The sequence below is a fragment of the Oncorhynchus gorbuscha genome, unplaced genomic scaffold, assembly GCF_021184085.1.
Source record: "Oncorhynchus gorbuscha isolate QuinsamMale2020 ecotype Even-year unplaced genomic scaffold, OgorEven_v1.0 Un_scaffold_1588, whole genome shotgun sequence".
Taxonomy (NCBI): domain Eukaryota; kingdom Metazoa; phylum Chordata; class Actinopteri; order Salmoniformes; family Salmonidae; genus Oncorhynchus; species Oncorhynchus gorbuscha.
Genome location: NW_025746322.1, coordinates 78,195 through 105,122, shown reverse-complemented (window position 1 = coordinate 105,122; position 26,928 = coordinate 78,195). Strand labels below are relative to the sequence as shown.

At 50.5% G+C, this 26,928-nt stretch overlaps 1 protein-coding gene across 3 annotated transcripts in view; it reads right to left on the bottom strand.

Moving 5' to 3' along the window:
* Nucleotides 1-26,928, bottom strand: part of LOC124023327 (dorsal-ventral patterning tolloid-like protein 1) — a 94,157-nt gene that overhangs the window by 3,214 nt on the left and 64,015 nt on the right. For all 3 annotated transcript variants that reach the window (XM_046337839.1, XM_046337841.1, XM_046337840.1), the window contains one exon: nucleotides 21,384-21,518. In XM_046337839.1, the coding sequence (XP_046193795.1) occupies nucleotides 21,384-21,518 (135 nt within the window). The remainder of the gene's footprint in view (nucleotides 1-21,383; nucleotides 21,519-26,928) is intronic.

The window sequence follows — 26,928 nt, the reverse complement described above, 5'->3', positions numbered from 1 at the left end:
ATGTATTAATACTACATCTGTGTAAAAACTATAACAATATAATATTTATTAATACTACATCTGTGTAAAAACTATAACAATATAATATTTATTAATACTACATCTGTGTAAAGTATTTAATAATACAATATTTATTAATACTACATCTGTGAAAAGACTGTAATTATATAATATTTATTAATACTACATCTGTGTAAAGACTGTAATTATATAATATTTATTAATACTACGTCCTTGTAAAGACTATAATAATCTAATATATATATATACTAATACTACATCTGCGTAAAAACTATAACAATATAATATGTATTAATACTACATCTGTGTAAAAACTATAACAATATAATATTTATTAATACTACATCTGTGTAAAGTATTTAATAATATAATATTTATTAATACTACATCTGTGAAAAGACTGTAATTATATCATATTTATTAATACTACATCTGTGTAAAGACTGTAATTATATAATATTTATTAATACTACGTCCTTGTAAAGACTATAATAATCTAATATACATATATACTAATACTACATCTGTGTAAAGTATTTAATAATATAATATTTATTAATACTACATCTGTGAAAAGACTGTAATTATATAATATTTATTAATACTACATCTGTGAAAAGACTGTAATTATATAATATTTATTAATACTACGTCTGTGTAAAGACTATAATTATATATTTATTAATACTACATCTGTGTAAAGACTATAATTATATATTTATTAATACTACATCTGTGTAAAGACTATAATTATATATTTATTAATACTACATCTGTGTAAAGACTATAATTATATATTTATTAATACTACATCTGTGTAAAGACTATAATTATATATTTATTAATACTACATCTGTGTAAAGACTATAATTATATATTTATTAATACTACATCTGTGTAAAGACTGTAATTATATGTTTATTAATACTACATCTGTGAAAAGACTATAATTATATATTTATTAATACTACATCTGTGTAAAGACTGTAATTATATGTTTATTAATACTACATCTGTGAAAAGACTATAATTATATATTTATTAATACTACATCTGTGTAAAGACTGTAATTATATGTTTATTAATACTACATCTGTGAAAAGACTATAATTATATATTTATTAATACTACATCTGTGTAAAGACTGTAATTATATGTTTATTAATACTACATCTGTGAAAAGACTATAATTATATATTTATTAATACTACATCTGTGTAAAGACTGTAATTATATGTTTATTAATACTACATCTGTGTAAACACGTTTTTCTCCTATATCAATCTGTACAAAATACCCCATAATGACAAAGCAAAAGTTTCTATGAAATGTTTGCAAAAAAAGATTATTCAACCCCGGATTTATGACATTTACATCAATATTCAGACCTTTTACTCAGTAGCACGTTTGGAGGCGATAACAGCCTTGAGACTTCTTGGGTACCACGCTACTAGCTTGGCACACCTGTATTTGGGGAGTTTCTCCCATTCTTCTCTGCAGATCCTCTCAAGCTCTGTGAGGTTGAATGGGCATCGTCGCTGCACAGCTATTTTCAGGTCTCTCCTGTGATATTCGATCGGGTTCAAGTCCGGGCTCTGGCTGGGCCACTCAAGGACATTCAGAGACTTGTCCCGAAGCCACTCCTACCTTGTCTTGGCTGTGTGCATAGGGTTGTTGTCCTGTTGGAAGGTGAACCTTTTCCGCAGTTTGAGGTCCTGAGCACTCTTGAGCAGGTTTTCATCAAGGACATTCAGAGACTTGTCCCTAAGCCACTGCTACGTTGTCTCTGTACTTTGTTATCCTTGACGTTGTAGCATGTCAAGTCTCTTGTCTGTGACTAGTAGATTTTAATCTACTAATAACCTATTCATTTATGGTGGACAAAATCCACAATTTCATTGTTGTGTAGTGTAAACTATTTTTGTTTTGCTGGTGTAAAGATCGCGGGTCTCCCACGACTCGGTAAAAAGAAAATTGCGCTATTTGCACTCCTTTAGTTGAAGTTTACTAAAGGAACCCTCTCTCTGGCTGGCCTGGGTTCTGTCCTCAGATTTCCCCCTGCAGAGTGTCTGGTCCAGGCTGCTCCTCTTCCCTCTGCAGAGTGTCTGGTCCAGGCTGCTCCTCTTCCCTCTGCAGAGTGTCTGGTCCAAGCTGCTCCTCTTCCCTCTGCAGAGTGTCTGGTCCAGGCTGCTCCTCTTCCCCTGCAGAGTGTCTGGTCCAGGCTGCTCCTCTTCCCTCTGCAGAGTGTCTGGTCCAGGCTGCTCCTCTTCCCTCTGCAGAGTGTCTGGTCCAGGCTGCTCCTCTTCCCTCTGCAGAGTGTCTGGTCCAGGCTGTCCTCTTCCCTCTGCAGAGTGTCTGGTCCAGGCTGCTCCTCTTCCCTCTGCAGAGTGTCTGGTCCAGGCTGCTCCTCTTCCTCTGCAGAGTGTCTGGTCCAGGCTGCTCCTCTTCCCTCTGCAGAGTGTCTGGTCCAGGCTGCCAGAGTGTCTGGTCCAGGCTGCTCCTCTTCCCTCTGCAGAGTGTCTGGTCCAGGCTGCTCCTCTTCCCTCTGCAGAGTGTCTGGTCCAGGCTGCTCCTCTTCCCTCTGCAGAGTGTCTGGTCCAGGCTGCTCCTCTTCCCTCTGCAGAGTGTCTGGTCCAGGCTGCTCCTCTTCCCTCTGCAGAGTGTCTGGTCCAGGCTGCTCCTCTTCCCTCTGCAGAGTGTCTGGTCCAGGCTGCTCCTCTTCCCTCTGCAGAGTGTCTGGTCCAGGCTGCTCCTCTTCCCTCTGCAGAGTGTCTGGTCCAGGCTGCTCCTCTTCCCTCTGCAGAGTGTCTGGTCCAGGCTGCTCCTCTTCCCCTCTGCAGAGTGTCTGGTCCAGGCTGCTCCTCTTCCCTCTGCAGAGTGTCTGGTCCAGGCTGCTCCTCCCTCTGCAGAGTGTCTGGTCCAGGCTGCTCCTCTTCCCTCTGCAGAGTGTCTGGTCCAGGCTGCTCCTCTCCCTCTGCAGAGTGTCTTCCCTCTGCAGAGTGTCTGGTCCAGGCTGCTCCTCTTCCCTCTGCAGAGTGTCTGGTCCAGGCTGCTCCTCTTCCCTCTGCAGAGTGTCTGGTCCAGGCTGCTCCTCTTCCCCTCTGCAGAGTGTCTGGTCCAGGCTGCTCCTCTTCCCTCTGCAGAGTGTCTGGTCCAGGCTGCTCCTCTTCCTCTGCAGAGTGTCTGGTCCAGGCTGCTCCTCTTCCTCTGCAGAGTGTCTGGTCCAGGCTGCTCCTCTTCCCTCTGCAGAGTGTCTGGTCCAGGCTGCTCCTCTTCCCTCTGCAGAGTGTCTGGTCCAGGCTGCTCCTCTTCCCTCTGCAGAGTGTCTGGTCCAGGCTGCTCCTCTTCCCTCTGCAGAGTGTCTGGTCCAGGCTGCTCCTCTTCCTGCAGAGTCTGCAGAGTGTCTGGTCCAGGCTGCTCCTCTTCCCTCTGCAGAGTGTCTGGTCCAGGCTGCTCCTCTTCCCTCTGCAGAGTGTCTGGTCCAGGCTGCTCCTCTTCCCTCTGCAGAGTGTCTGGTCCAGGCTGCTCCTCTTCCCTCTGCAGAGTGTCTGGTCCAGGCTGCTCCTCTTCCCTCTGCAGAGTGTCTGGTCCAGGCTGCTCCTCTTCCCCCTCTGCAGAGTGTCTGGTCCAGGCTGCTCCTCTTCCCTCTGCAGAGTGTCTGGTCCAGGCTGCTCCTCTTCCCTCTGCAGAGTGTCTGGTCCAGGCTGCTCCTCTTCCCTCTGCAGAGTGTCTGGTCCAGGCTGCTCCTCTTCCCTCTGCAGAGTGTCTGGTCCAGGCTGCTCCTCTTCCCTCTGCAGAGTGTCTGGTCCAGGCTGCTCCTCTTCCCTCTGCAGAGTGTCCTGCTCTCTGCAGAGTGTCTGGTCCAGGCTGCTCCTCTTCCCTCTGCAGAGTGTCTGGTCCAGGCTGCTCCTCTTCCCTCTGCAGAGTGTCTGGTCCCTCCTCTTCCCTCTGCAGAGTGTCTGGTCCAGGCTGCTCCTCTTCCTGGTCCAGGCTGCTCCTCTTCCCTCTGCAGAGTGTCTGGTCCAGGCTGCTCCTCTTCCCTCTGCAGAGTGTCTGGTCCAGGCTGCTCCTCTTCCCTCTGCAGAGTGTCTGGTCCAGGCTGCTCCTCTTCCCTCTGCAGAGTGTCTGGTCCAGGCTGCTCCTCTTCCCTCTGCAGAGTGTCTGGTCCAGGCTGCTCCTCTTCCCTCTGCAGAGTGTCTGGTCCAGGCTGCTCCTCTTCCCTCTGCAGAGTGTCTGGTCCAGGCTGCTCCTCTTCCCTCTGCAGAGTGTCTGGTCCAGGCTGCTCCTCTTCCCTCTGCAGAGTGTCTGGTCCAGGCTGCTCCTCTTCCCTCTGCAGAGTGTCTGGTCCAGGCTGCTCCTCTTCCCTCTGCAGAGTGTCTGGTCTGGTCCAGGCTGCTCCTCTTCCCTCTGCAGAGTGTCTGGTCCAGGCTGCTCCTCTTCCCTCTGCAGAGTGTCTGGTCCAGGCTGCTCCTCTTCCTGGTCTGCTGCAGAGTGTCTGGTCCAGGCTGCTCCTCTTCCCTGCTGCAGAGTGTCTGGTCCAGGCTGCTCCTCTTCCCTCTGCAGAGTGTCTGGTCCAGGCTGCTCCTCTTCCCTCTGCAGAGTGTCTGGTCCAGGCTGCTCCTCTTCCCTCTGCAGAGTGTCTGGTCCAGGCTGCTCCTCTTCCCTCTGCAGAGTGTCTGGTCCAGGCTGCTCCTCTTCTCTGCAGAGTGTCTGGTCCAGGCTGCTCCTCTTCCCTCTGCAGAGTGTCTGGTCCAGGCTGCTCCTCTTCCCTCTGCAGAGTGTCTGGTCCAGGCTGCTCCTCTTCCCTCTGCAGAGTGTCTGGTCCAGGCTGCTCCTCTTCCCCTGCAGAGTGTCTGGTCCAGGCTGCTCCTCTTCCCTCTGCAGAGTGTCTGGTCCAGGCTGCTCCTCTTCCCTCTGCAGAGTGTCTGGTCCAGGCTGCTCCTCTTCCCTCTGCAGAGTGTCTGGTCCAGGCTGCTCCTCTTCCCTCTGCAGAGTGTCTGGTCCAGGCTGCTCCTCTTCCCTCTGCAGAGTGTCTGGTCCAGGCTGTCTCTCTGCAGAGTGTCTGGTCCAGGCTGCTCCTCTTCCCTCTGCAGAGTGTCTGGTCCAGGCTGCTCCTCTTCCCTCTGCAGAGTGTCTGGTCCAGGCTGCTCCTCTTCCCTCTGCAGAGTGTCTGGTCCAGGCTGCTCCTCTTCCCTCTGCAGAGTGTCTGGTCCAGGCTGCTCCTCTTCCCTCTGCAGAGTGTCTGGTCCAGGCTGCTCCTCTTCCTCTGCAGAGTGTCTGGTCCAGGCTGCTCCTCTTCCCTCTGCAGAGTGTCTGGTCCAGGCTGCTCCTCTTCCCTCTGCAGAGGCTGTCTGCAGAGTGTCTGGTCCAGGCTGCTCCTCTTCCCTCTGCAGAGTGTCTGGTCCAGGCTGCTCCTTCTTCCCTCTGCAGAGTGTCTGGTCCAGGCTGCTCCTCTTCCCTCTGCAGAGTGTCTGGTCCAGGCTGCTCCTCTTCCCTCTGCAGAGTGTCTGGTCCAGGCTGCTCCTCTTCTGCAGAGTGTCTGGTCCAGGCTGCTCCTCTTCCCTCTGCAGAGTGTCTGGTCCAGGCTGCTCCTCTTCCCTCTGCAGAGTGTCTGGTCCAGGCTGCTCCTCTTCCCTCTGCAGAGTGTCTGGTCCAGGCTGCCAGGCTCCTCTTCCCTCTGCAGAGTGTCTGGTCCAGGCTGCTCCTCTTCCCTCTGCAGAGTGTCTGGTCCAGGCTGCTCCTCTTCCCTCTGCAGAGTGTCTGGTCCAGGCTGCTCCTCTTCCCTCTGCAGAGTGTCTGGTCCAGGCTGCTCCTCTTCCCTCTGCAGAGTGTCTGGTCCAGGCTGCTCCTCTTCCCTCTGCAGAGTGTCTGGTCCAGGCTGCTCCTCTTCCCTCTGCAGAGTGTCTGGTCCAGGCTGCTCCTCTTCCCTCTGCAGAGTGTCTGGTCCAGGCTGCTCCTCTTCCCTCTGCAGAGTGTCTGGTCCAGGCTGCTCCTCTTCCCTCTGCAGAGTGTCTGGTCCAGGCTGCTCCTCTTCCCTCTGCAGAGTGTCTGGTCCAGGCTGCTCCTCTTCCCTCTGCAGAGTGTCTGGTCCAGGCTGCTCCTCTTCCCTCTGCAGAGTGTCTGGTCCAGGCTGCTCCTCTTCCCTCTGCAGAGTGTCTGGTCCAGGCTGCTCCTCTTCCCTCTGCAGAGTGTCTGGTCCAGGCTGCTCCTCTTCCCTCTGCAGAGTGTCTGGTCCAGGCTGCTCCTCTTCCCTCTGCAGAGTGTCTGGTCCAGGCTGCTCCTCTTCCCTCTGCAGAGTGTCTGGTCCAGGAGTGTCTGCTCCCTCTTCCCTCTGCAGAGTGTCTGGTCCAGGCTGCTCCTCTTCCCTCTGCAGAGTGTCTGGTCCAGGCTGCTCCTCTTCCCTCTGCAGAGTGTCTGGTCCAGGCTGCTCCTCTTCCTCTGCAGAGTGTCTGGTCCAGGCTGCTCCTCTTCCCTCTGCAGAGTGTCTGGTCCAACCTGCTTCTTCCCCCTGCAGAGTGTCTGGTCCAGGCTGCTCCTCTTCCCTCTGCAGAGTGTCTGGTCCAGGCTGCTCCTCTTCCCTCTGCAGAGTGTCTGGTCCAGGCTGCTCCTCTTCCCTCTGCAGAGTGTCTGGTCCAGGCTGCTCCTCTTCCCTCTGCAGAGTGTCTGGTCCAGGCTGCTCCTCTTCCCTCTGCAGAGTGTCTGGTCCAGGCTGCTCCTCTTCCTCTGCAGAGTGTCTGGTCCAGGCTGCTCCTCTTCCCTCTGCAGAGTGTCTGGTCCAGGCTGCTCCTCTTCCCTCTGCAGAGTGTCTGGTCCAGGCTGCTCCTCTTCCCTCTGCAGAGTGTCTGGTCCAGGCTGCTCCTCTTCCTCTGCAGAGTGTCTGGTCCAGGCTGCTCCTCTTCCCTCTGCAGAGTGTCTGGTCCAGGCTGCTCCTCTTCCCTCTGCAGAGTGTCTGGTCCAGGCTGCTCCTCTTCCCTCTGCAGAGTGTCTGGTCCAGGCTGCTCCTCTTCCCTCTGCAGAGTGTCTGGTCCAGGCTGCTCCTCTTCCCTCTGCAGAGTGTCTGGTCCAGGCTGCTCCTCTTCTGCAGAGTGTCTGGTCCAGGCTGCTCCTCTTCCCTCTGCAGAGTGTCTGGTCCAGGCTGCTCCTCTTCCCTCTGCAGAGTGTCTGGTCCAGGCTGCTCCTCTTCCCTCTGCAGAGTGTCTGGTCCAGGCTGCTCCTCTTCCCTCTGCAGAGTGTCTGGTCCAGGCTGCTCCTCTTCCCTCTGCAGAGTGTCTGGTCCAGGCTGCTCCTCTTCCCTCTGCAGAGTGTCTGGTCCAGGCTGCTCCTCTTCCCTCTGCAGAGTGTCTGGTCCAGGCTGCTCCTCTTCCCTCTGCAGAGTGTCTGGTCCAGGCTGCTCCTCTTCCCTCTGCAGAGTGTCTGGTCCAGGCTGCTCCTCTTCCCTCTGCAGAGTGTCTGGTCCAGGCTGCTCCTCTTCCCTCTGCAGAGTGTCTGGTCCAGGCTGCTCCTCTTCCCTCTGCAGAGTGTCTGGTCCAGGCTGCTCCTCTTCCCTCTGCAGAGTGTCTGGTCCAGGCTGCTCCTCTTCCCTCTGCAGAGTGTCTGGTCCAGGCTGCTCCTCTTCCCTCTGCAGAGTGTCTGGTCCAGGCTGCTCCTCTTCCCTCTGCAGAGTGTCTGGTCCAGGCTGCTCCTCTTCCCTCTGCAGAGTGTCTGGTCCAGGCTGCTCCTCTTCCCTCTGCAGAGTGTCTGGTCCAGGCTGCTCCTCTTCCCTCTGCAGAGTGTCTGGTCCAGGCTGCTCCTCTTCCCTCTGCAGAGTGTCTGGTCCAGGCTGCTCCCTCTCTGCAGAGTGTCTGGTCCAGGCTGCTCCTCTTCCCTCTGCAGAGTGTCTGGTCCAGGCTGCTCCTCTTCCCTCTGCAGAGTGTCTGGTCCAGGCTGCTCCTCTTCCCTCTGCAGAGTGTCTGGTCCAGGCTGCTCCTCTTCCCTCTGCAGAGTGTCTGGTCCAGGCTGCTCCTCTTCCCTCTGCAGAGTGTCTGGTCCAGGCTGCTCCTCTTCCCCATGCAGAGTGTCTGGTCCAGGCTGCTCCTCTTCCCTCTGCAGAGTGTCTGGTCCAAGCTGCTCCTCTTCTCTCTGCAGAGTGTCTGGTCCAGGCTGCTCCCTCTCTGCAGAGTGTCTGGTCCAGGCTGCTCCTCTTCCCTCTGCAGAGTGTCTGGTCCAGGCTGCTCCTCTTCCCTCTGCAGAGTGTCTGGTCCAGGCTGCTCCTCTTCCCTCTGCAGAGTGTCTGGTCCAGGCTGCTCCCTCTCTGCAGAGTGTCTGGTCCAGGCTGCTCCTCTTCCCTCTGCAGAGTGTCTGGTCCAGGCTGCTCCCTCTCTGCAGAGTGTCTGGTCCAGGCTGCTCCCTCTCTGCAGAGTGTCTGGTCCAGGCTGCTCCTCTTCCCTCTGCAGAGTGTCTGGTCCAGGCTGCTCCCTCTCTGCAGAGTGTCTGGTCCAGGCTGCTCCTCTTCCCTCTGCAGAGTGTCTGGTCCAGGCTGCTCCCTCTCTGCAGAGTGTCTGGTCCAGGCTGCTCCTCTTCCCTCTGCAGAGTGTCTGGTCCAGGCTGCTCCTCTTCCCTCTGCAGAGTGTCTGGTCCAGGCTGCTCCTCTTCCCTCTGCAGAGTGTCTGGTCCAGGCTGCTCCTCTTCCCTCTGCAGAGTGTCTGGTCCAGGCTGCTCCCTCTCTGCAGAGTGTCTGGTCCAGGCTGCTCCCTCTCTGCAGAGTGTCTGGTCCAGGCTGCTCCTCTTCCCTCTGCAGAGTGTCTGGTCCAGGCTGCTCCCTATCCGCCTGGCTGTCAGCGGCAGCTCAACAATCCCCAACCGGTTCTCTCAATCGACCTCCACACCCAATCTACTCACACACTCACATGACTCATACATATCACTGTCCCTCTCTCCCCTTTCCTTGGCCTCAATTTCTTACATCTCTCAGAGAAAATGACAATTTTCAGTGGTATTTATTTACTGAACTCTGGAGACAACTAACATTGTCGCTGGGTGAGAACATCTGACAATGTGCTCTCCCATCCATGAAACATTTTGTCTGCGGGAACTCGCTCTTTTTCACTCCTTCCACTCGTCCAAGTGCCGATGTATTTGTGGCATGATGGGAACAGTACGAACTTGTGTCACTACCAAGGTCTAATGGTTTTAAATTACTGTTTTATATTGTCGTGAAACTCACTTGTAGAATTCGTTTGCGGTAGGTAGGTAGGTCTCTTAAAAAAGAGAAGTCGTGCAAGGTTATTAAACAGAGGTGCCTAGTTATTCTTCTTTTGTTGATATCAGGTAACGTGCAACCTAACCCTGGCCCTGATATGTCTCCATACCCCCTGCAACCTAACCCTGGCCCTGATATGTCTCCATACCCCCTGCAACCTAACCCTGGCCCTGATATGTCTCCATACCCCCTGCAACCTAACCCTGGCCCTGATATGTCTCCATACCCCCTGCAACCTAACCCTGGCCCTGATATGTCTCCATACCCCCTGCAACCTAACCCTGGCCCTGATATGTCTCCATACCCCCTGCAACCTAACCCTGGCCCTGATATGTCTCCATACCCCCTGCAACCTAACCCTGGCCCTGATATGTCTCCATACCCCCTGCAACCTAACCCTGGCCCTGATATGTCTCCATACCCCCTGCAACCTAACCCTGGCCCTGATATGTCTCCATACCCCCTGCAACCTAACCCTGGCCCTGATATGTCTCCATACCCCCTGCAACCTGACCCTGATATGTCTCCATACCCCCTGCAACCTAACCCTGGCCCTGATATGTCTCCAAACTCCCTGATATGTCTCCATACCCCCTGCAACCTAACCCTGGCCCTGATATGTCTCCATACCCCCTGCAACCTAACCCTGGCCCTGATATGTCTCCATACCCCCTGCAACCTAACCCTGGCCCTGATATGTCTCCATACCCCCTGCAACCTAACCCTGGCCCTGATATGTCTCCATACCCCCTGCAACCTAACCCTGATATGTCTCCATACCCCCTGCAACCTAACCCTGGCCCTGATATGTCTCCATACCCCCTGCAACCTAACCCTGGCCCTGATATGTCTCCATACCCCCTGCAACCTAACCCTGGCCCTGATATGTCTCCATACCCCCTGCAACCTAACCCTGGCCCTGATATGTCTCCATACCCCCTGCAACCTAACCCTGATATGTCTCCATACCCCCTGCAACCTAACCCTGGCCCTGATATGTCTCCATACCCCCTGCAACCTAACCCTGATATGTCTCCATACCCCCTGCAACCTAACCCTGGCCCTGATATGTCTCCATACCCCCTGCAACCTAACCCTGGCCCTGATATGTCTCCATACCCCCTGCAACCTAACCCTGGCCCTGATATGTCTCCATACCCCCTGCAACCTAACCCTGATATGTCTCCATACCCCCTGCAACCTAACCCTGATATATCTCCATACCCCCTGCAACCTAACCCTGGCCCTGATATGTCTCCATACCCCCTGCAACCTAACCCTGGCCCTGATATGTCTCCAAACCCCCTGCAACCTAACCCTGATATGTCTCCATACCCCCTGCAACCTAACCCTGATATGTCTCCATACCCCCTGCAACCTAACCCTGGCCCTGATATGTCTCCAAACCCCCTGCAACCTGGACCCTGATATGTCTCCAAACCCCCTGCAACCTAACCCTGATATGTCTCCATACCCCCTGCAACCTGGACCTGATATGTCTCCAAACCCCTGCAACCTAACCCTGATATGTCTCCAAACCCCCTGCAACCTAACCCTGGCCCTGATATGTCTCCATACCCCCTGCAACCTAACCCTGATATATGTCTCCATACCCCCTGCAACCTAACCCTATATGTCTCCATACCCCCTGCAACCTAACCCTGGCCCTGATATGTCTCCAAACCCCCTGCAACCTAACCCTGGCCCTGATATGTCTCCAAACCCCTGCAACCTAACCTGATATGTCTCCATACCCCCTGCAACCTGACCCTGATATGTCTCCATACCCCTGCAACCTAACCCTGGCCCTGATATGTCTCCAAACCCCCTGCAACCTAACCCTGGCCCTGATATGTCTCCATACCCCCTGCAACCTAACCCTGATATGTCTCCATACCCCCTGCAACCTAACCCTGGCCCTGATATGTCTCCATACCCCCTGCAACCTAACCCTGATATGTCTCCATACCCCCTGCAACCTAACCCTGGCCCTGATATGTCTCCATACCCCCTGCAACCTAACCCTGGCCCTGATATGTCTCCATACCCCCTGCAACCTAACCCTGATATGTCTCCATACCCCCTGCAACCTAACCCTGATATGTCTCCATACCCCCTGCAACCTAACCCTGGCCCTGATATGTCTCCATACCCCCTGCAACCTAACCCTGGCCCTGATATGTCTCCATACCCCCTGCAACCTAACCCTGGCCCTGATATGTCTCCAAACCCCCTGCAACCTAACTCCTGATATGTCTCCAAACCCCCTGCAACCTAACCCTGATATATCTCCATACCCCCTGCAACCTAACCCTGATATATCTCCATACCCCCTGCAACCTAACCCTGATATGTCTCCAAACCCCCTGCAACCTAACCCTGGCCCTGATATGTCTCCAAACCCCCTGCAACCTAACCCTGGCCCTGATATGTCTCCAAACCCCCTGCAACCTAACCCTGATATATCTCTCCATACCCCCTGCAACCTAACCCTGATATATGTCTCCATACCCCCTGCAACCTAACCCTGATATGTCTCCAAACCCCCTGCAACCTAACCCTGATATGTCTCCAAACCCCCTGCAACCTAACCCTGATATATCTCCATACCCCCTGCAACCTAACCCCCTGATATGTCTCCATACCCCCTGCAACCTAACCCTGATATGTCTCCATACCCCCTGCAACCTAACCCTGATATGTCTCCATACCCCCTGCCTAACCTGGCTCTGATATGTCTCCAAACCCCTGCAACCTAACCCTGATATATCTCCATACCCCCTGCAACCTAACCCTGATATGTCTCCATACCCCCTGCAACCTAACCCTGATATATCTCCATACCCCCTGCAACCTAACCCTGGCTGATATGTCTCCAAACCCCCTGCAACCTAACCCTGATATGTCTCCATACCCCTGCAACCTAACCCTGATATGTCTCCATACCCCCTGCAACCTAACCCTGATATGTCTCCATACCCCTGCAACCTAACCCTGATATATCTCCATACCCCCTGCAACCTAACCCTGATATGTCTCCATACCCCCTGCAACCTAACCCTGATATATCTCCATACCCCCTGCAACCTAACCCTGATATGTCTCCATACCCCCTGCAACCTAACCCTGATATGTCTCCATACCCCCTGCAACCTAACCCTGATATGTCTCCATACCCCCTGCAACCTAACCCTGGCCCTGATATCTCCATACCCCTGCAACCTAACCCTGGCCCTGATATGTCTCCATACCCCCTGCAACCTAACCCTGCCCTGATATATCTCCATACCCCCTGCAACCTAACCCTGATATGTCTCCATACCCCTGCAACCTAACCCTGATATGTCTCCAAACCCCCTGCAACCTAACCCTGACCCTGATATGTCTCCATACCCCCTGCAACCTAACCCTGATATGTCTCCATACCCCCTGCAACCTAACCCTGGCCCTGATATGTCTCCATACCCCCTGTAACCTAACCCTGATATGTCTCCATACCCCCTGCAACCTAACCCTGGCCCTGATATGTCTCCATACCCCCTGCAACCTAACCCTGGCCCTGATATGTCTCCAAACCCCCTGCAACCTAACCCTGATATGTCTCCATACCCCCTGCAACCTAACCCTGGCCCTGATATGTCTCCATACCCCCTGCAACCTAACCCTGGCCCTGATATGTCTCCATACCCCCTGCAACCTAACCCTGATATGTCTCCATACCCCCTGCAACCTAACCCTGGCCCTGATATGTCTCCATACCCCCTGCAACCTAACCCTGGCCCTGATATGTCTCCATACCCCTGCAACCTAACCCTGGCCCTGATATGTCTCCATACCCCCTGCAACCTAACCCTGGCCCTGATATGTCTCCAAACCCCCTGCAACCTAACCCTGGCCCTGATATGTCTCCATACCCCCTGCAACCTAACCCTGGCCCTGATATGTCTCCATACCCCCTGCAACCTAACCCTGGCCCTGATATGTCTCCATACCCCTGCAACCTAACCCTGGCCCTGATATGTCTCCATACCCCTGCAACCTAACCCTGGCCCTGATATGTCTCCATACCCCCTGCAACCTAACCCTGATATGTCTCCATACCCCCTGCAACCTAACCCTGGTCCCTGTAGCTCAGCAACCTAACCATGGCGTTTGATATATCTCCAGGATACCCCCTACGGAGATATGTCTCCAACCCCCTGACTAACCCTGATATAAAGCCCTGCAACCTGGCCCTGATATGTCTCCAAACCCCCTGCAACCTGACCCTGGCCCTGATATGTCTCCATACCCCCTGCAACCTAACCCTGATATGTCTCCATACCCCCTGCAACCTAACCCTGGCCCTGATATGTCTCCATACCCCCTGCAACCTAACCCTGGCCCTGATATGTCTCCATACCCCCTGCAACCTAACCCTGATATATCTCCATACCCCCTGCAACCTAACCCTGATATATCTCCATACCCCCTGCAACCTAACCCTGGATATGTCTCCATACCCCCTGCAACCTAACCCTGGCTGATATGTCTCCATACCCCCTGCAACCTAACCCTGATATGTCTCCATACCCCCTGCAACCTAACCCTGATATGTCTCCAAACCCCCTGCAACCTAACCCTGGCCCTGATATGTCTCCATACCCCCTGCAACCTAACCCTGATATGTCTCCATACCCCCTGCAACCTAACCCTGATATGTCTCCATACCCCCTGCAACCTAACCCTGATATGTCTCCATACCCCCTGCAACCTGGACCCTGATATATCTCCAAACCCCTGCAACCTAACCCTGATATGTCTCCATACCCCCTGCAACCTAACCTGATATGTCTCCATACCCCCTGCAACCCCCTGATATGTCTCCATACCCCCTGCAACCTAACCCTGGCCCTGATATGTCTCCATACCCCCTGCAACCTAACCCTGATGATATGTCTCCATACCCCCTGCAACCTAACCCTGATATGTCTCCATACCCCCTGCAACCTAACCCTGGCCCTGATATGTCTCCATACCCCTGCAACCTAACCCTGATATGTCTCCATACCCCTGCAACCTAACCCTGGCCCTGATATGTCTCCATACCCCCTGCAACCTGACCCTGGCCCTGATATGTCTCCATACCCCCTGCAACCTAACCCTGATATGTCTCCATACCCCCTGCAACCTAACCCTGGCCCTGATATGTCTCCATACCCCCTGCAACCTAACCCTGGCCCTGATATGTCTCCATACCCCCTGCAACCTAACCCTGGCCCTGATATGTCTCCATACCCCCTGCAACCTAACCCTGGCCCTGATATGTCTCCATACCCCCTGCAACCTAACCCTGGCCCTGATATGTCTCCATACCCCCTGCAACCTAACCCTGGCCCTGATATGTCTCCAAACCCCCTGCAACCTAACCCTGGCCCTGATATGTCTCCATACCCCCTGCAACCTAACCCTGATATGTCTCCATACCCCCTGCAACCTAACCCTGGCCCTGATATGTCTCCAAACCCCCTGCAACCTGACCCTGGCCCTGATATGTCTCCATACCCCCTGCAACCTAACCCTGATATGTCTCCATACCCCCTGCAACCTAACCCTGGCCCTGATATGTCTCCATACCCCCTGCAACCTAACCCTGATATGTCTCCATACCCCTGCAACCTAACCCTGGCCCTGATATGTCTCCATACCCCCTGCAACCTGACCCTGGCCCTGATATGTCTCCATACCCCCTGCAACCTGACCCTGGCCCTGATATGTCTCCATACCCCCTGCAACCTAACCCTGGCCCTGATATGTCTCCATACCCCTGCAACCTAACCCTGGCCCTGATATGTCTCCATACCCCCTGCAACCTAACCCTGATGATATGTCTCCATACCCCTGCAACCTAACCCTGATATGTCTCCATACCCCCTGCAACCTAACCCTGATATGTCTCCATACCCCCTGCAACCTGACCCTGATATGTCTCCATACCCCCTGCAACCTAACCCTGGCCCTGATATGTCTCCAAACTCCCTGTAACCTAACCCTGATATGCCTCCATACCCCCTGCAACCTAACCCTGATATATCTCCATACCCCCTGCAACCTAACCCTGGCCCTGATATGTCTCAAACCCCCTGCAACCTAACCCTGATATGTCTCCATACCCCCTGCAACCTAACCCTGGCCCTGATATGTCTCCATACCCCCTGCAACCTAACCCTGGCCCTGATATGTCTCCATACCCCCTGCAACCTAACCCTGAGATGTCTCCATACCCCCTGCAACCTAACCCTGATATGTCTCCATACCCCTGCAACCTAACCCTGGCCCTGATATGTCTCCATACCCCCTGCAACCTAACCCTGGCCCTGATATGTCTCCATACCCCTGCAACCTAACCCTGGCCCTGATATGTCTCCATACCCCCTGCAACCTAACCCTGATATGTCTCCATACCCCCTGCAACCTAACCCTGGCCCTGATATGTCTCCATACCCCCTGCAACCTAACCCTGATATGTCTCCATACCCCCTGCAACCTAACCCTGGCCCTGATATGTCTCCATACCCCCTGCAACCTAACCCTGGCCCTGATATGTCTCCATACCCCCTGCAACCTAACCCTGATATGTCTCCATACCCCCTGCAACCTAACCCTGGCCCTGATATGTCTCCAAACCCCTGCAACCTGACCCTGGCCCTGATATGTCTCCATACCCCCTGCAACCTAACCCTGATATGTCTCCATACCCCCTGCAACCTAACCCTGGCCCTGATATGTCTCCATACCCCTGCAACCTAACCCTGATATGTCTCCATACCCCCTGCAACCTAACCCTGGCCCTGATATGTCTCCATACCCCCTGCAACCTAACCCTGGCCCTGATATGTCTCCATACCCCCTGCAACCTGACCCTGGCCCTGATATGTCTCCATCCACCCCCTGCAACCTAACCCTGGCCCTGATATGTCTCCATACCCCCTGCAACCTAACCCTGGCCCTGATATGTCTCCATACCCCCTGCAACCTAACCCTGGCCCTGATATGTCTCCAACCCCCTGCAACCTAACCCTGATATGTCTCCATACCCCCTGCAACCTAACCCTGGCCCTGATATGTCTCCATACCCCCTGCAACCTGACCCTGATATGTCTCCATACCCCCTGCAACCTAACCCTGGCCCTGATATGTCTCCATACCCCTGCAACCTAACCCTGATATGTCTCCATACCCCTGCAACCTAACCCTGATATATCTCCATACCCCCTGCAACCTAACCCTGGCCCTGATATGTCTCCAAACCCCCTGCAACCTAACCCTGATATGTCTCCATACCCCCTGCAACCTAACCCTGGCCCTGATATGTCTCCATACCCCCTGCAACAACCTGGGCCTGATATGTCTCCATACCCCCTGCAACCTAACCCTGATATGTCTCCATACCCCCTGCAACCTAACCCTGATATGTCTCCATACCCCCTGCAACCTAACCCTGGCCCTGATATGTCTCCATACCCCTGCAACCTAACCCTGGCCCTGATATGTCTCCATACCCCCTGCAACCTAACCCTGGCCCTGATATGTCTCCATACCCCTGCAACCTAACCCTGATATGTCTCCATACCCCCTGCAACCTAACCCTGATATGTCTCCATACCCCTGCAACCTAACCCTGATATGTCTCCATAAACCCCCTGGCATATGTCTCCTAAACCCCCTGATATGTCTCCATACCCCCAACCTGCAACCTAACCCTGGCCCTGATATGTCTCCATACCCCCTGCAACCTAACCCTGGCCCTGATATGTCCCATACCCCCTGCAACCTAACCCTGGCCCTGATATGTCTCCATACCCCCTGCAACCTGACCCTGGCCCTGATATGTCTCCATACCCCTGCAACCTGACCCTGATATGTCTCCATACCCCCTGCAACCTGACCCTGGCCCTGATATGTCTCCATACCCCCTGCAACCTAACCCTGATATGTCTCCATACCCCCAACCTGCCCTGAACCTGACCCTGACCCTGATATGTCTCCATACCCCCTGCAACCTAACCCTGATATGTCTCCATACCCCTGCAACCTGACCCTGACCCTGATATGTCTCCATACCCCCTGCAACCTAACCCTGATATGTCTCCATACCCCCTGCAACCTAACCCTGATATGTCTCCATACCCCCTGCAACCTGACCCTGACCCTGATATGTCTCCATACCCCCTGCAACCTAACCCTGATATGTCTCCATACCCCCTGCAACCTAACCCTGATATGTCTCCATACCCCCTGCAACCTAACCCTGATATGTCTCCATACCCCCTGCAACCTGACCCTGATATGTCTCCATACCCCCTGCAACCTAACCCTGATGTCTCCATACCCCCTGCAACCTAACCCTGACCCTGATATGTCTCCAAACCCCTGCAACCTAACCCTGACCCTGATATGTCTCCAAAACCCCCCTGCAACCTAACCCTGATATGTCTCCATACCCCCTGCAACCTAACCCTGATATGTCTCCATACCCCCTGAACCTGACCCTGATATGTCTCCATACCCCCTGCAACCCAACCCTGACCCTGATATGTCTCCATACCCCCTGCAACCTAACCCTGATATATCTCCATACCCCCTGCAACCTAACCCTGATATGTCTCCATACCCCCTGCAACCTAACCCTGATATGTCTCCAAACCCCCTGCAACCTAACCCTGGCCCTGATATGTCTCCATACCCCCTGCAACCTAACCCTGACCCTGATATGTCTCCATACCCCCTGCAACCTAACCCTGATATGTCTCCATACCCCCTGCAACCTAACCCTGATATGTCTCCATACCCCCCTGCAACCTGACCCTGATATGTCTCCATACCCCCTGCAACCTAACCCTGATGTCTCCATACCCCCTGCAACCTAACCCTGATATGTCTCCATACCCCCTGCAACCTAACCCTGATGTCTCCATACCCCCTGCAACCTGACCCTGATATGTCTCCATACCCCCTGCAACCTAACCCTGATGTCTCCATACCCCCTGCAACCTAACCCTGATATGTCTCCAAACCCCCTGCAACCTGCCAGTGTGGCGATATATGTAAAGACTAAATTCCCTATAAGTGTGGCTATATATGTAAAGACTAAATTCCCTATAAGTGTGGCTATATATGTAAAGACTAAATTCCCTGAAAGGGGGAGACACCCTGGACCCAAACTGTTACAGACCTATATCCATCCTATATCCATCTCTATGGGGGTGCCACAGGGTTCAATTCTCGGGCCGACTCTTTTCTCTGTATATGATGTTGCTCTTGCTGCGGGCGATTCCCTGATCCACCTCTACGCAGACGACACCATTCTATATACTTCCGGCCCGTCCTTGGACACTGTGCTATCTAACCTCCAAGCGAGCTTCAATGCCATACAATACTCCTTCCGTGGCCTCCAACTGCTCTTAAACGCTAGTAAAACCAAATGCATGCTTTTCAACTGTTCGCTGCCTGCACCCGCACGCCTGACCAGCATCACCACCCTGGATGGTTCCGACCTTGAATATGTGGACGTCTATAAGTACCTAGGTGTCTGGCTAGACTGTAAACTCTCCGTCCAGACTCATATCAAACATCTCCAATCTAAAATCAAATCTAGAGTTGCCTTTCCAAATCATGTCCAATCAATTTAATTTACCACAGGTGGACTCCAATCAAGTTGTAGAAACATCTCAAGAGCTCCCTAGTGGTGCAGTGGTCTAAGGCACTGCATCTCTGTGCTAGAGGCATCACTACAGACTCCCAGGTTCAAATCACAACCGGCTTGGAGTCACATATTTGGGGCGGCAGGGTAGCCTAGTGGTTAGCGCGTTGGACTAGTAACTGAAAGTTGCAAGTTCAAATCCCCGAGCTGACAAGGTCGTTCTGTCGTTCTGCCCCTGAACAGGCAGTTAACCCACTAGGCTGTCATTGAAAATAATAATTTGTTATTAACTGACTCGCCTTGTTAAATAAATAAATGATCACAAATGGGATAAATTGGTCAATTGATTGATAAATACTATAATACTAATAATTGATAAATAAATACATTTCGAGTCTCATAGGGTCTGAATACTTATCTAAAAAAGTTATTAGTGTTTATTATTATTTTACTAAATTTGCCAAAAATAAACTAAACTTTCACCAAAAATCTGTTTTCATTTTGTCTTTATGGGGTTTATTGTGTGTAGATTAATGAGGGAAAACACGTGTATTTAATCCATTTTAGAATCCGTAATAATATGTGGAAAACAAGTCATGGGGTCTGAATACTTTCCGAATGCTATTTTACTATGAAGCTACAGTAGCCGTTGCCTTGGTAACCAGGTGTGTGGTGTGTTGCCTTGGTAACCAGGTGTCGTACCGAAGCCAAACCTCCGTATTTTGTCCAGGAGGAGGAGGAGGAACAATCCTTTCTTCTTTGAGATGATATGTTCCTCTACATCACCCTCATCACACACACACACACACACACACACACACACACACACACACACACACACACATATATATATATATTATCTCTCTGTCTCTCTCTCTGTCTCTCTGTCTCTCTGTCTCTCTGTCTCTCTGTCTCTCTCTGTCTCTCTGTCTCTCTGTCTCTCTATCTCTCTATCTCTCTATCTCTCTCTGTCTCTCTGTCTCTCTCTGTCTCTCTGTCTCTCTGTCTCTCTGTCTCTCTCTCTCTCTCTCTGTCTCTCTGTCTCTCTGTCTCTCTCTGTCTCTCTGTCTCTCTCTGTCTCTCTGTCTCTCTGTCTCTCTCTCTCTCTCTGTCTCTCTCTGTCTCTCTGTCTCTCTGTCTCTCTCTGTCTCTCTGTCTCTCTGTCTCTCTGTCTCTCTGTCTCTCTCTCTCTCTCTCTCTCTCTGTCTCTCTCTGTCTCTCTGTCTCTCTGTCTCTCTGTCTCTCTCTCTCTCTCTGTCTCTCTGTCTCTCTCTCTCTCTCTCTCTGTCTCTCTCTCTCTCTCTCTCTCTGTCTCTCTCTCTCTCTCTCTCTGTCTCTCTGTCTCTCTCTCTGTCTCTCTGTCTCTCTGTCTCTCTGTCTCTCTGTCTCTCTGTCTCTCTGTCTCTCTGTCTCTCTGTCTCTCTCTCTCTCTCTCTCTCTCTCTCTCTCTCTCTCTCTCTCTCTCTCTCTCTCTCTCTCTCTCTCTCTCTCTCTCTTCTCTCTCTCTGCTCTCTTTTCTCTCTCTCTCTCTCTCTCTCTCTCTCTCTCTCTCTCTCTCTCTCTCTCTCTCTCTCTCTCTCTCTCTCTCTCTCTCTCTCTCTCTCTCTCTCTCTCTCTCTCTCTCACTCTCTCACGCCGGCTAATCTAATCTTTAGGAATGTAGTGCAGTAAAAGTTGTCAAAAATAAAAATATTTAGAGTTAAGATACAGAAACGACTAAAGTACTTTAAACCCCAGATACTACAGACCTACTACTCTATCCTGAACAACTAACAATACACTGAATTCCCTCATTGAAATAATAAAACATAATAATACCACAACAAATGTTCCCAATGTGGGAGGTAAATTAAATAAAGTGTTTAATGATTTAGAGGCCAACAAAAGATTTAGAGGCCAATTTACTATTTGGCAGTGCTGGAAACCACTGACTGGATGTGTGTGTGTGTGTGTGTGTGTGTGTGTGTGTGTGTGTGTGTGTGTGTGTGTGTGTGTGTGTGTGTGTGTGTGTGTGTGTGTGTGTGTGTGTGTGTGTGTGTGTGTGTGTGTGTGTGTGTGTGTGTGTGTGTGTGTGTGTGTGTGTGTGTGTGTGTGTGTGTGTGTGTGTGTGTGTGTGCATAACAACGGTAAATGCGTTCAGGCAGGCAGGCAGACAGACAGACAGACCGACAGACAGAGAAGGCTACAGACAGACAGAGGAGGCAGACAGGCAGACAGGCAGACAGGCAGACAGACAGGCAGGCAGACAGACAGACAGACAGACAGACAGACAGACAGACAGACAGACAGACAGACAGACAGACAGACAGACAGACAGACAGACAGACAGACAGACAGACAGACAGCAGGCAGGCAGGCAGGCAGGCAGGCAGGCAGGCAGGCAGGCAGGCAGGCAGGCAGGCAGGCAGGCAGGCAGGCAGGCAGGCAGACATAAAGACTCACCAGTCGTTTGTCCTTGTCTGGAGTGTGTTGGAGTGTGTGAGTGAGTGTGTGTGTGTTGCGTCACGTCTATTGTCCTGTCGATCTGAAACATCCGCAGATCCTCCTCGTCCAACGCAATGTCGCCCCAAAACGCAACTGAAAAGAAAAATCTTCATCATCACCATCACCATCATCATCATACCCATCATCACCTTCATCATTACATCATCATCCCCACCATCCCATCATTACCATCATCCCCAACATCATCTCCATAATGACCATCATCTCATCATACCATCATTACCAACATCATCCCATCATTACCATCATCCCATCATACCATCATTACCAACATCATCCCATCATTACCATCATCCCATCATACCCTCATACCATCATTACCAACATCATCCCATCATTACCATCATCCCATCATACCCTCATACCATCATTACCAACATCATCCCATCATTACCATCATACCCTCATACCCTCATACCATCATTACCAACATCATCCCATCATTACCATCATACCCTCATCCCATCATACCATCATTACCAACATCATCCCATCATTACCATCATACCCTCATACCCTCATCCCATCATTACCAACATCATCCCATCATTACCATCATCCCATCATACCCTCATACCATCATTACCAACGTCATCCCATCATTACCATCATACCCTCATCCCATCATACCATCATTACCAACATCATCCCATCATTACCATCATCCCATCATACCCTCATACCATCATTACCAACATCATCCCATCATTACCATCATCCCATCATACCCTCATACCATCATTACCAACGTCATCCCATCATTACCATCATACCCTCATCCCATCATACCATCATTACCAACATCATCCCAACATTACCATCATCCCCATCATCCCATCATACCCTCATACCAACATCATCCCATCATACCCTCATTACCAACATCATCCCATCATACCCTCATACCATCACACCCAACATCATCACATCATTACCATCATACCCAACATCCCATCATACCCTCATACCAACATCATCCCATCATACCCTCATACCATCATTACCAACATCATCTACATAAATACCATCATCCCATCATACCCTCATACCAACATTACCAACATCATCCCATCATATCCATCATACCCATCATAAAATCATTACCAACATCATCACATTATTACCATCATACCCATCATATCCATCATTACCAACATCATCCCATCATATCCATCATTACCAACATCATCCCATCATATCCATCATTACCATCATACCCATCATAACATCATTACCAACATCATCACATTATTACCATCATCCCATCATATCCATCATTACCAACATCATCTACATAAATACCATCATCCCATCATACCATCATATCCATCATTACCAACATCATCTACATAAATACCATCATCCCATCATACCCATCATTACCAACATCATCCCATCATATCCATCATTACCAACATCATCCCATCATATCCATCATATCCATCATATCCATCATATCCATCATTACCAACATCATACCCATCATATCCATCATTACCAACATCATCTACATAAATACCATCATCCCATCATACCCATCATTACCAACATCATCCCATCATATCCATCATTACCAACATCATCCCATCATTACCATCCCATCCTCCCCATCACACCATGATCCCCGTCATAATCACCATCATCATCATCCCCATCATCAACCCCTCATCCCCATCCCCCATAATTACCATTATCATCCCCATCATCATCCCCATCCCCCATCATTACATCATCATACCATTCATCATCCACATCATCTCCATCAACTTCATCATCCCCGTCATCCCCACCATCATACCATTCATCATCCCCATCATCCACATCCTCCCCATCATCTCCATCAACCATCATCCCCCATAATTACCATCATCTCCATCAACTTCATCATCCCCATCATCCCCACCATCATCAGTACCAAAAACCATCATCCCCGCATCAGGCTTGGGCAGTGGCTATGGTAAAGACGAAATCAAGCCACTACAACCCCGCTTCAGGCTTGGGCAGTGGCTATGGTAAAGATCATTACCAAGCCACTACAACCCCGCTTCAGGCTTGGGCAGTGGCTATGGTAAAGATCATCCCATCAAGCCACTACAACCCCGCTTCAGGCTTGGGCAGTGGCTATGGTAAAACCCCTCAGGCCCATCACCCAAAGGAAGCCACTACAACCCCGCTCAGGCTTGGGCAGTGGCTGTGGTAAAGACAAAGGAAGCCACTACAACCCCATCTTCAGGCTTGGGCAGTGGCTATGGTAAAGACCCAAGGAAGCCACTACAACCCCGCTTCAGGCTTGGGCAGTGGCTATGGTAAAGATCCCCCAAATTAAGCCACTACAACCCCGCTTCAGGCTTGGGCAGTGGCTATGGTAAAGACGAAAGGAAGCCACTACAACCCCGCTTCAGGCTTGGGCAGTGGCTATGGTAAAGACGAAAAGGAAGCCACTACAACCCCGCTTCAGGCTTGGGCAGTGGCTATGGTAAAGACGAAAAGGAAGCCACTACAATCAAGTCAAAAAACTCCGCGAAGGATTACTATCGGAAGGAAATCTCCGGTTCTGACACACGCTGGATATTGTTCTATTTGTAATTGCATCCGGATCGTAAGGACAGCTCGCTTGGAAGGATTTGAACACCTAGAATTCGCCAGCCGTGAGTAACCACTGCGAATGAATGAGCTGCCCTGTTCAATGCGATCATTTGATCATGCATGTTATGGAAGGGCAAATGTGCTTTTAATTGGAATGTTTGATAAACTTGGGAATGGAATTCAAAACACAGCGTTGTGAAAACAATTTAGAAGTTTAAGTTTGGGAAACACTGAGATCCTACGCACAATGTAGCCTAATCTTATGTCTAATATTTGGCCTAACGTGGAAATGCAATGCATCAACGCAACAAATTGCAATCTAAGGATCTAAATATACTGCGTGTTTAAACTTCATTAAAGGGACAACTTATAATGGGATGAAATGTTTAAAACGCATCCAAAATGCCGAACTTGCACATGTTCAATTCAAAATGGGTCAATATGCTGAAATGGAGGACTGTGTTTTAAAGCATTAAAGGAGGTCTAAAGGGGCATTACGTTTAACAATCAAAAACCAACAACTGTGTCATTGTAAATTGAGTGAACTAAAAGTGAATGATGGAGGATGAAATCCCAAATAAGACTCCACTGGAGAGGGCAGAGGAGCATCTAAATTCACTCTATGCAGCCCGGAGAGGCAAACTTGGAGTGTGTACACGCAAAATGAATGAAATAAAAACCCTTCTTGTTGATGGAGGAAACATTGAAACTGTGGATGAGAGTCTTGAAGCATTCCATGCTGTTCTCAATGACTTTAAGAATGCTCATGATTCTGTGCTAGAGCTGGTCACAGAGGAGGAACACGAACAGGAGAGCATTAACTATTATCAACCAAGAATGAGAACTTATGAACATTTCCTGAAAGAGGTGGAAATATGGAAAAAAGCTGAAATCGAGCCACAAACGCTCATTGAACCACACGACAGCATTTCCAATGTGTCAAAAACATCAAGTAAAACGAAGTCTTCTAAAACTGCTTCCTCAGTGTCCTCTGCACGCCTGCAAGCTGAGGCAGAACGAGCAGCTCTACTAGCTCGCCAAGCATCATTACAGGACAAGCATGCATTGGAACTGGAGAAAGCTCAACTGGAACCAGAGAAAGCTCAACTGGAACAACAGAAAGCTCAACTGAATGTTAGAATGGAAAAAATGGCACTGGAAACGGACATAGCAGCATATAATGCCAAACTGAAGGTCCTGGAGAGTGTTGAGTCAACTTCTCAATCCCATTCTGTGGCAGCCCATTTTCTAAGCCAAGAAGATGGAATGAACTCTTATTATGAGAACCAGGAACCCGAGGTCTATAAGGAACCTGAACCATCACCTGTTGCATTTTCTGCATTAGGTGCAGTTCCAAAGACCCCACTACAAAGAGTTTTACAACAACCACCACAAAGCCATCAAAACCTATTCAGAAAACAGTCATAAACCACACCCTTCAGCAGCCAACAGCAAGGTCTAGCAATCAACACAGAATCAACACTGCGGGTATCAGCCATAATACCAGCCATGATAACCTCTCTACTGTCATGCAAAGGCAGAATGAAATTGCTGACCTCCTTGTACTACAGCACAAACAGGCCACACTCCCTGTTAGGGAGATACCTATGTTTGACGGTGATCCTCTAAACTTTAGGCCATTTATGCGTGCATTTGAGCATGGAATAGAAGATAAGACAAGCAGTCACCAGGATAGGCTCTATTACCTGGAACAGTACACCTCTGGTCAGCCCAAGGACCTGGTCCGTAGTTGTCTGCATATGGAAGCCAGAAGAGGCTATGCAGAGGCTAAGAGGTTGTTATAGGAACACTTTGGCAATGAAATCAAAGTCACCACTGCTTACATGGAAAAAGCTTGGAACTGGATAAACATCAAACCGGATGATGGAAAGGGACTGGGTGGCTATGCACTCTATCTTAGAGGATGCTGTAACGCTATGCAAGACCTACAGAACATGGAAGAGCTTAATCTTCCCTCCAACATAAAGTTGATCATTTCAAAACTTCCTTACAAACTAAGGGAAAAATGGAGGTCTACGGCATGTGATATGTTAGAGAGAAGCCACCTGAGGGCCCAGTTCAGTGACCTTGTGACGTTCATGGAAAAACAGGCCAAAATACTGCAGGATCCGTTGTACGGAGATATCCAAGATCCCCTGACCAACAAAAGGTTTTTTTAAACCAAAACAGAAGCTGACCTTAAACAGCAGTTCAAGTCCAAGAGTAGGGGAAGCAGCTTTGCCACTGCAGTAGATGTAGTGGCAGATTGTGACTCGGAAAAACCTCTAAAAGTACAAACATTCAAAGTCAAGAAACCAGGTGCCTACCCTTCTGATGCTCCCAGTATCTCATGTGTATTTTGCGCTGGTGAGCATTTCCTGGTCGACTGCCAACAGGTGAAGGCACAGCCACACGAAGCCAAGGTTGAGTTTCTGAGATCAAAAGGCCTTTGTTTTGGCTGTTTGATGAGAGGACACTTAAGCAAAGAATGTAAAAGAAGGATGACCTGTCAGAAATGTCAAAGAAACCACACCACTATCCTGCACATTAAAGGAAGAGAGAGATTTAGATCTCTGAAGGCAGATACGAGGGGTGTAGCAGTAAAGCGGGAGGAGACTGTCAGCAGTGCTCTTGTTTCACTGGAAGCTGGTGAAGATACCGGGGCCGGTACAGATTGTGCACTTGCGATTGTGCCAGTTCAAGTAAAGATGGCAAATGGAAGCAAGTCTACGTTAACCTATGCATTTCTCGATTCTGGTAGCTCAGCAACATTTTTTATGGAGAGTCTCATGAGGCAGTTGCAAGCTAAAGGCAGTGAGACTGAAATTCTGCTACGCACAATGGGGCAGGAGAGTCCTACCAAGAGCTTTGAGATATCTGGATTAGAGATTGGCAA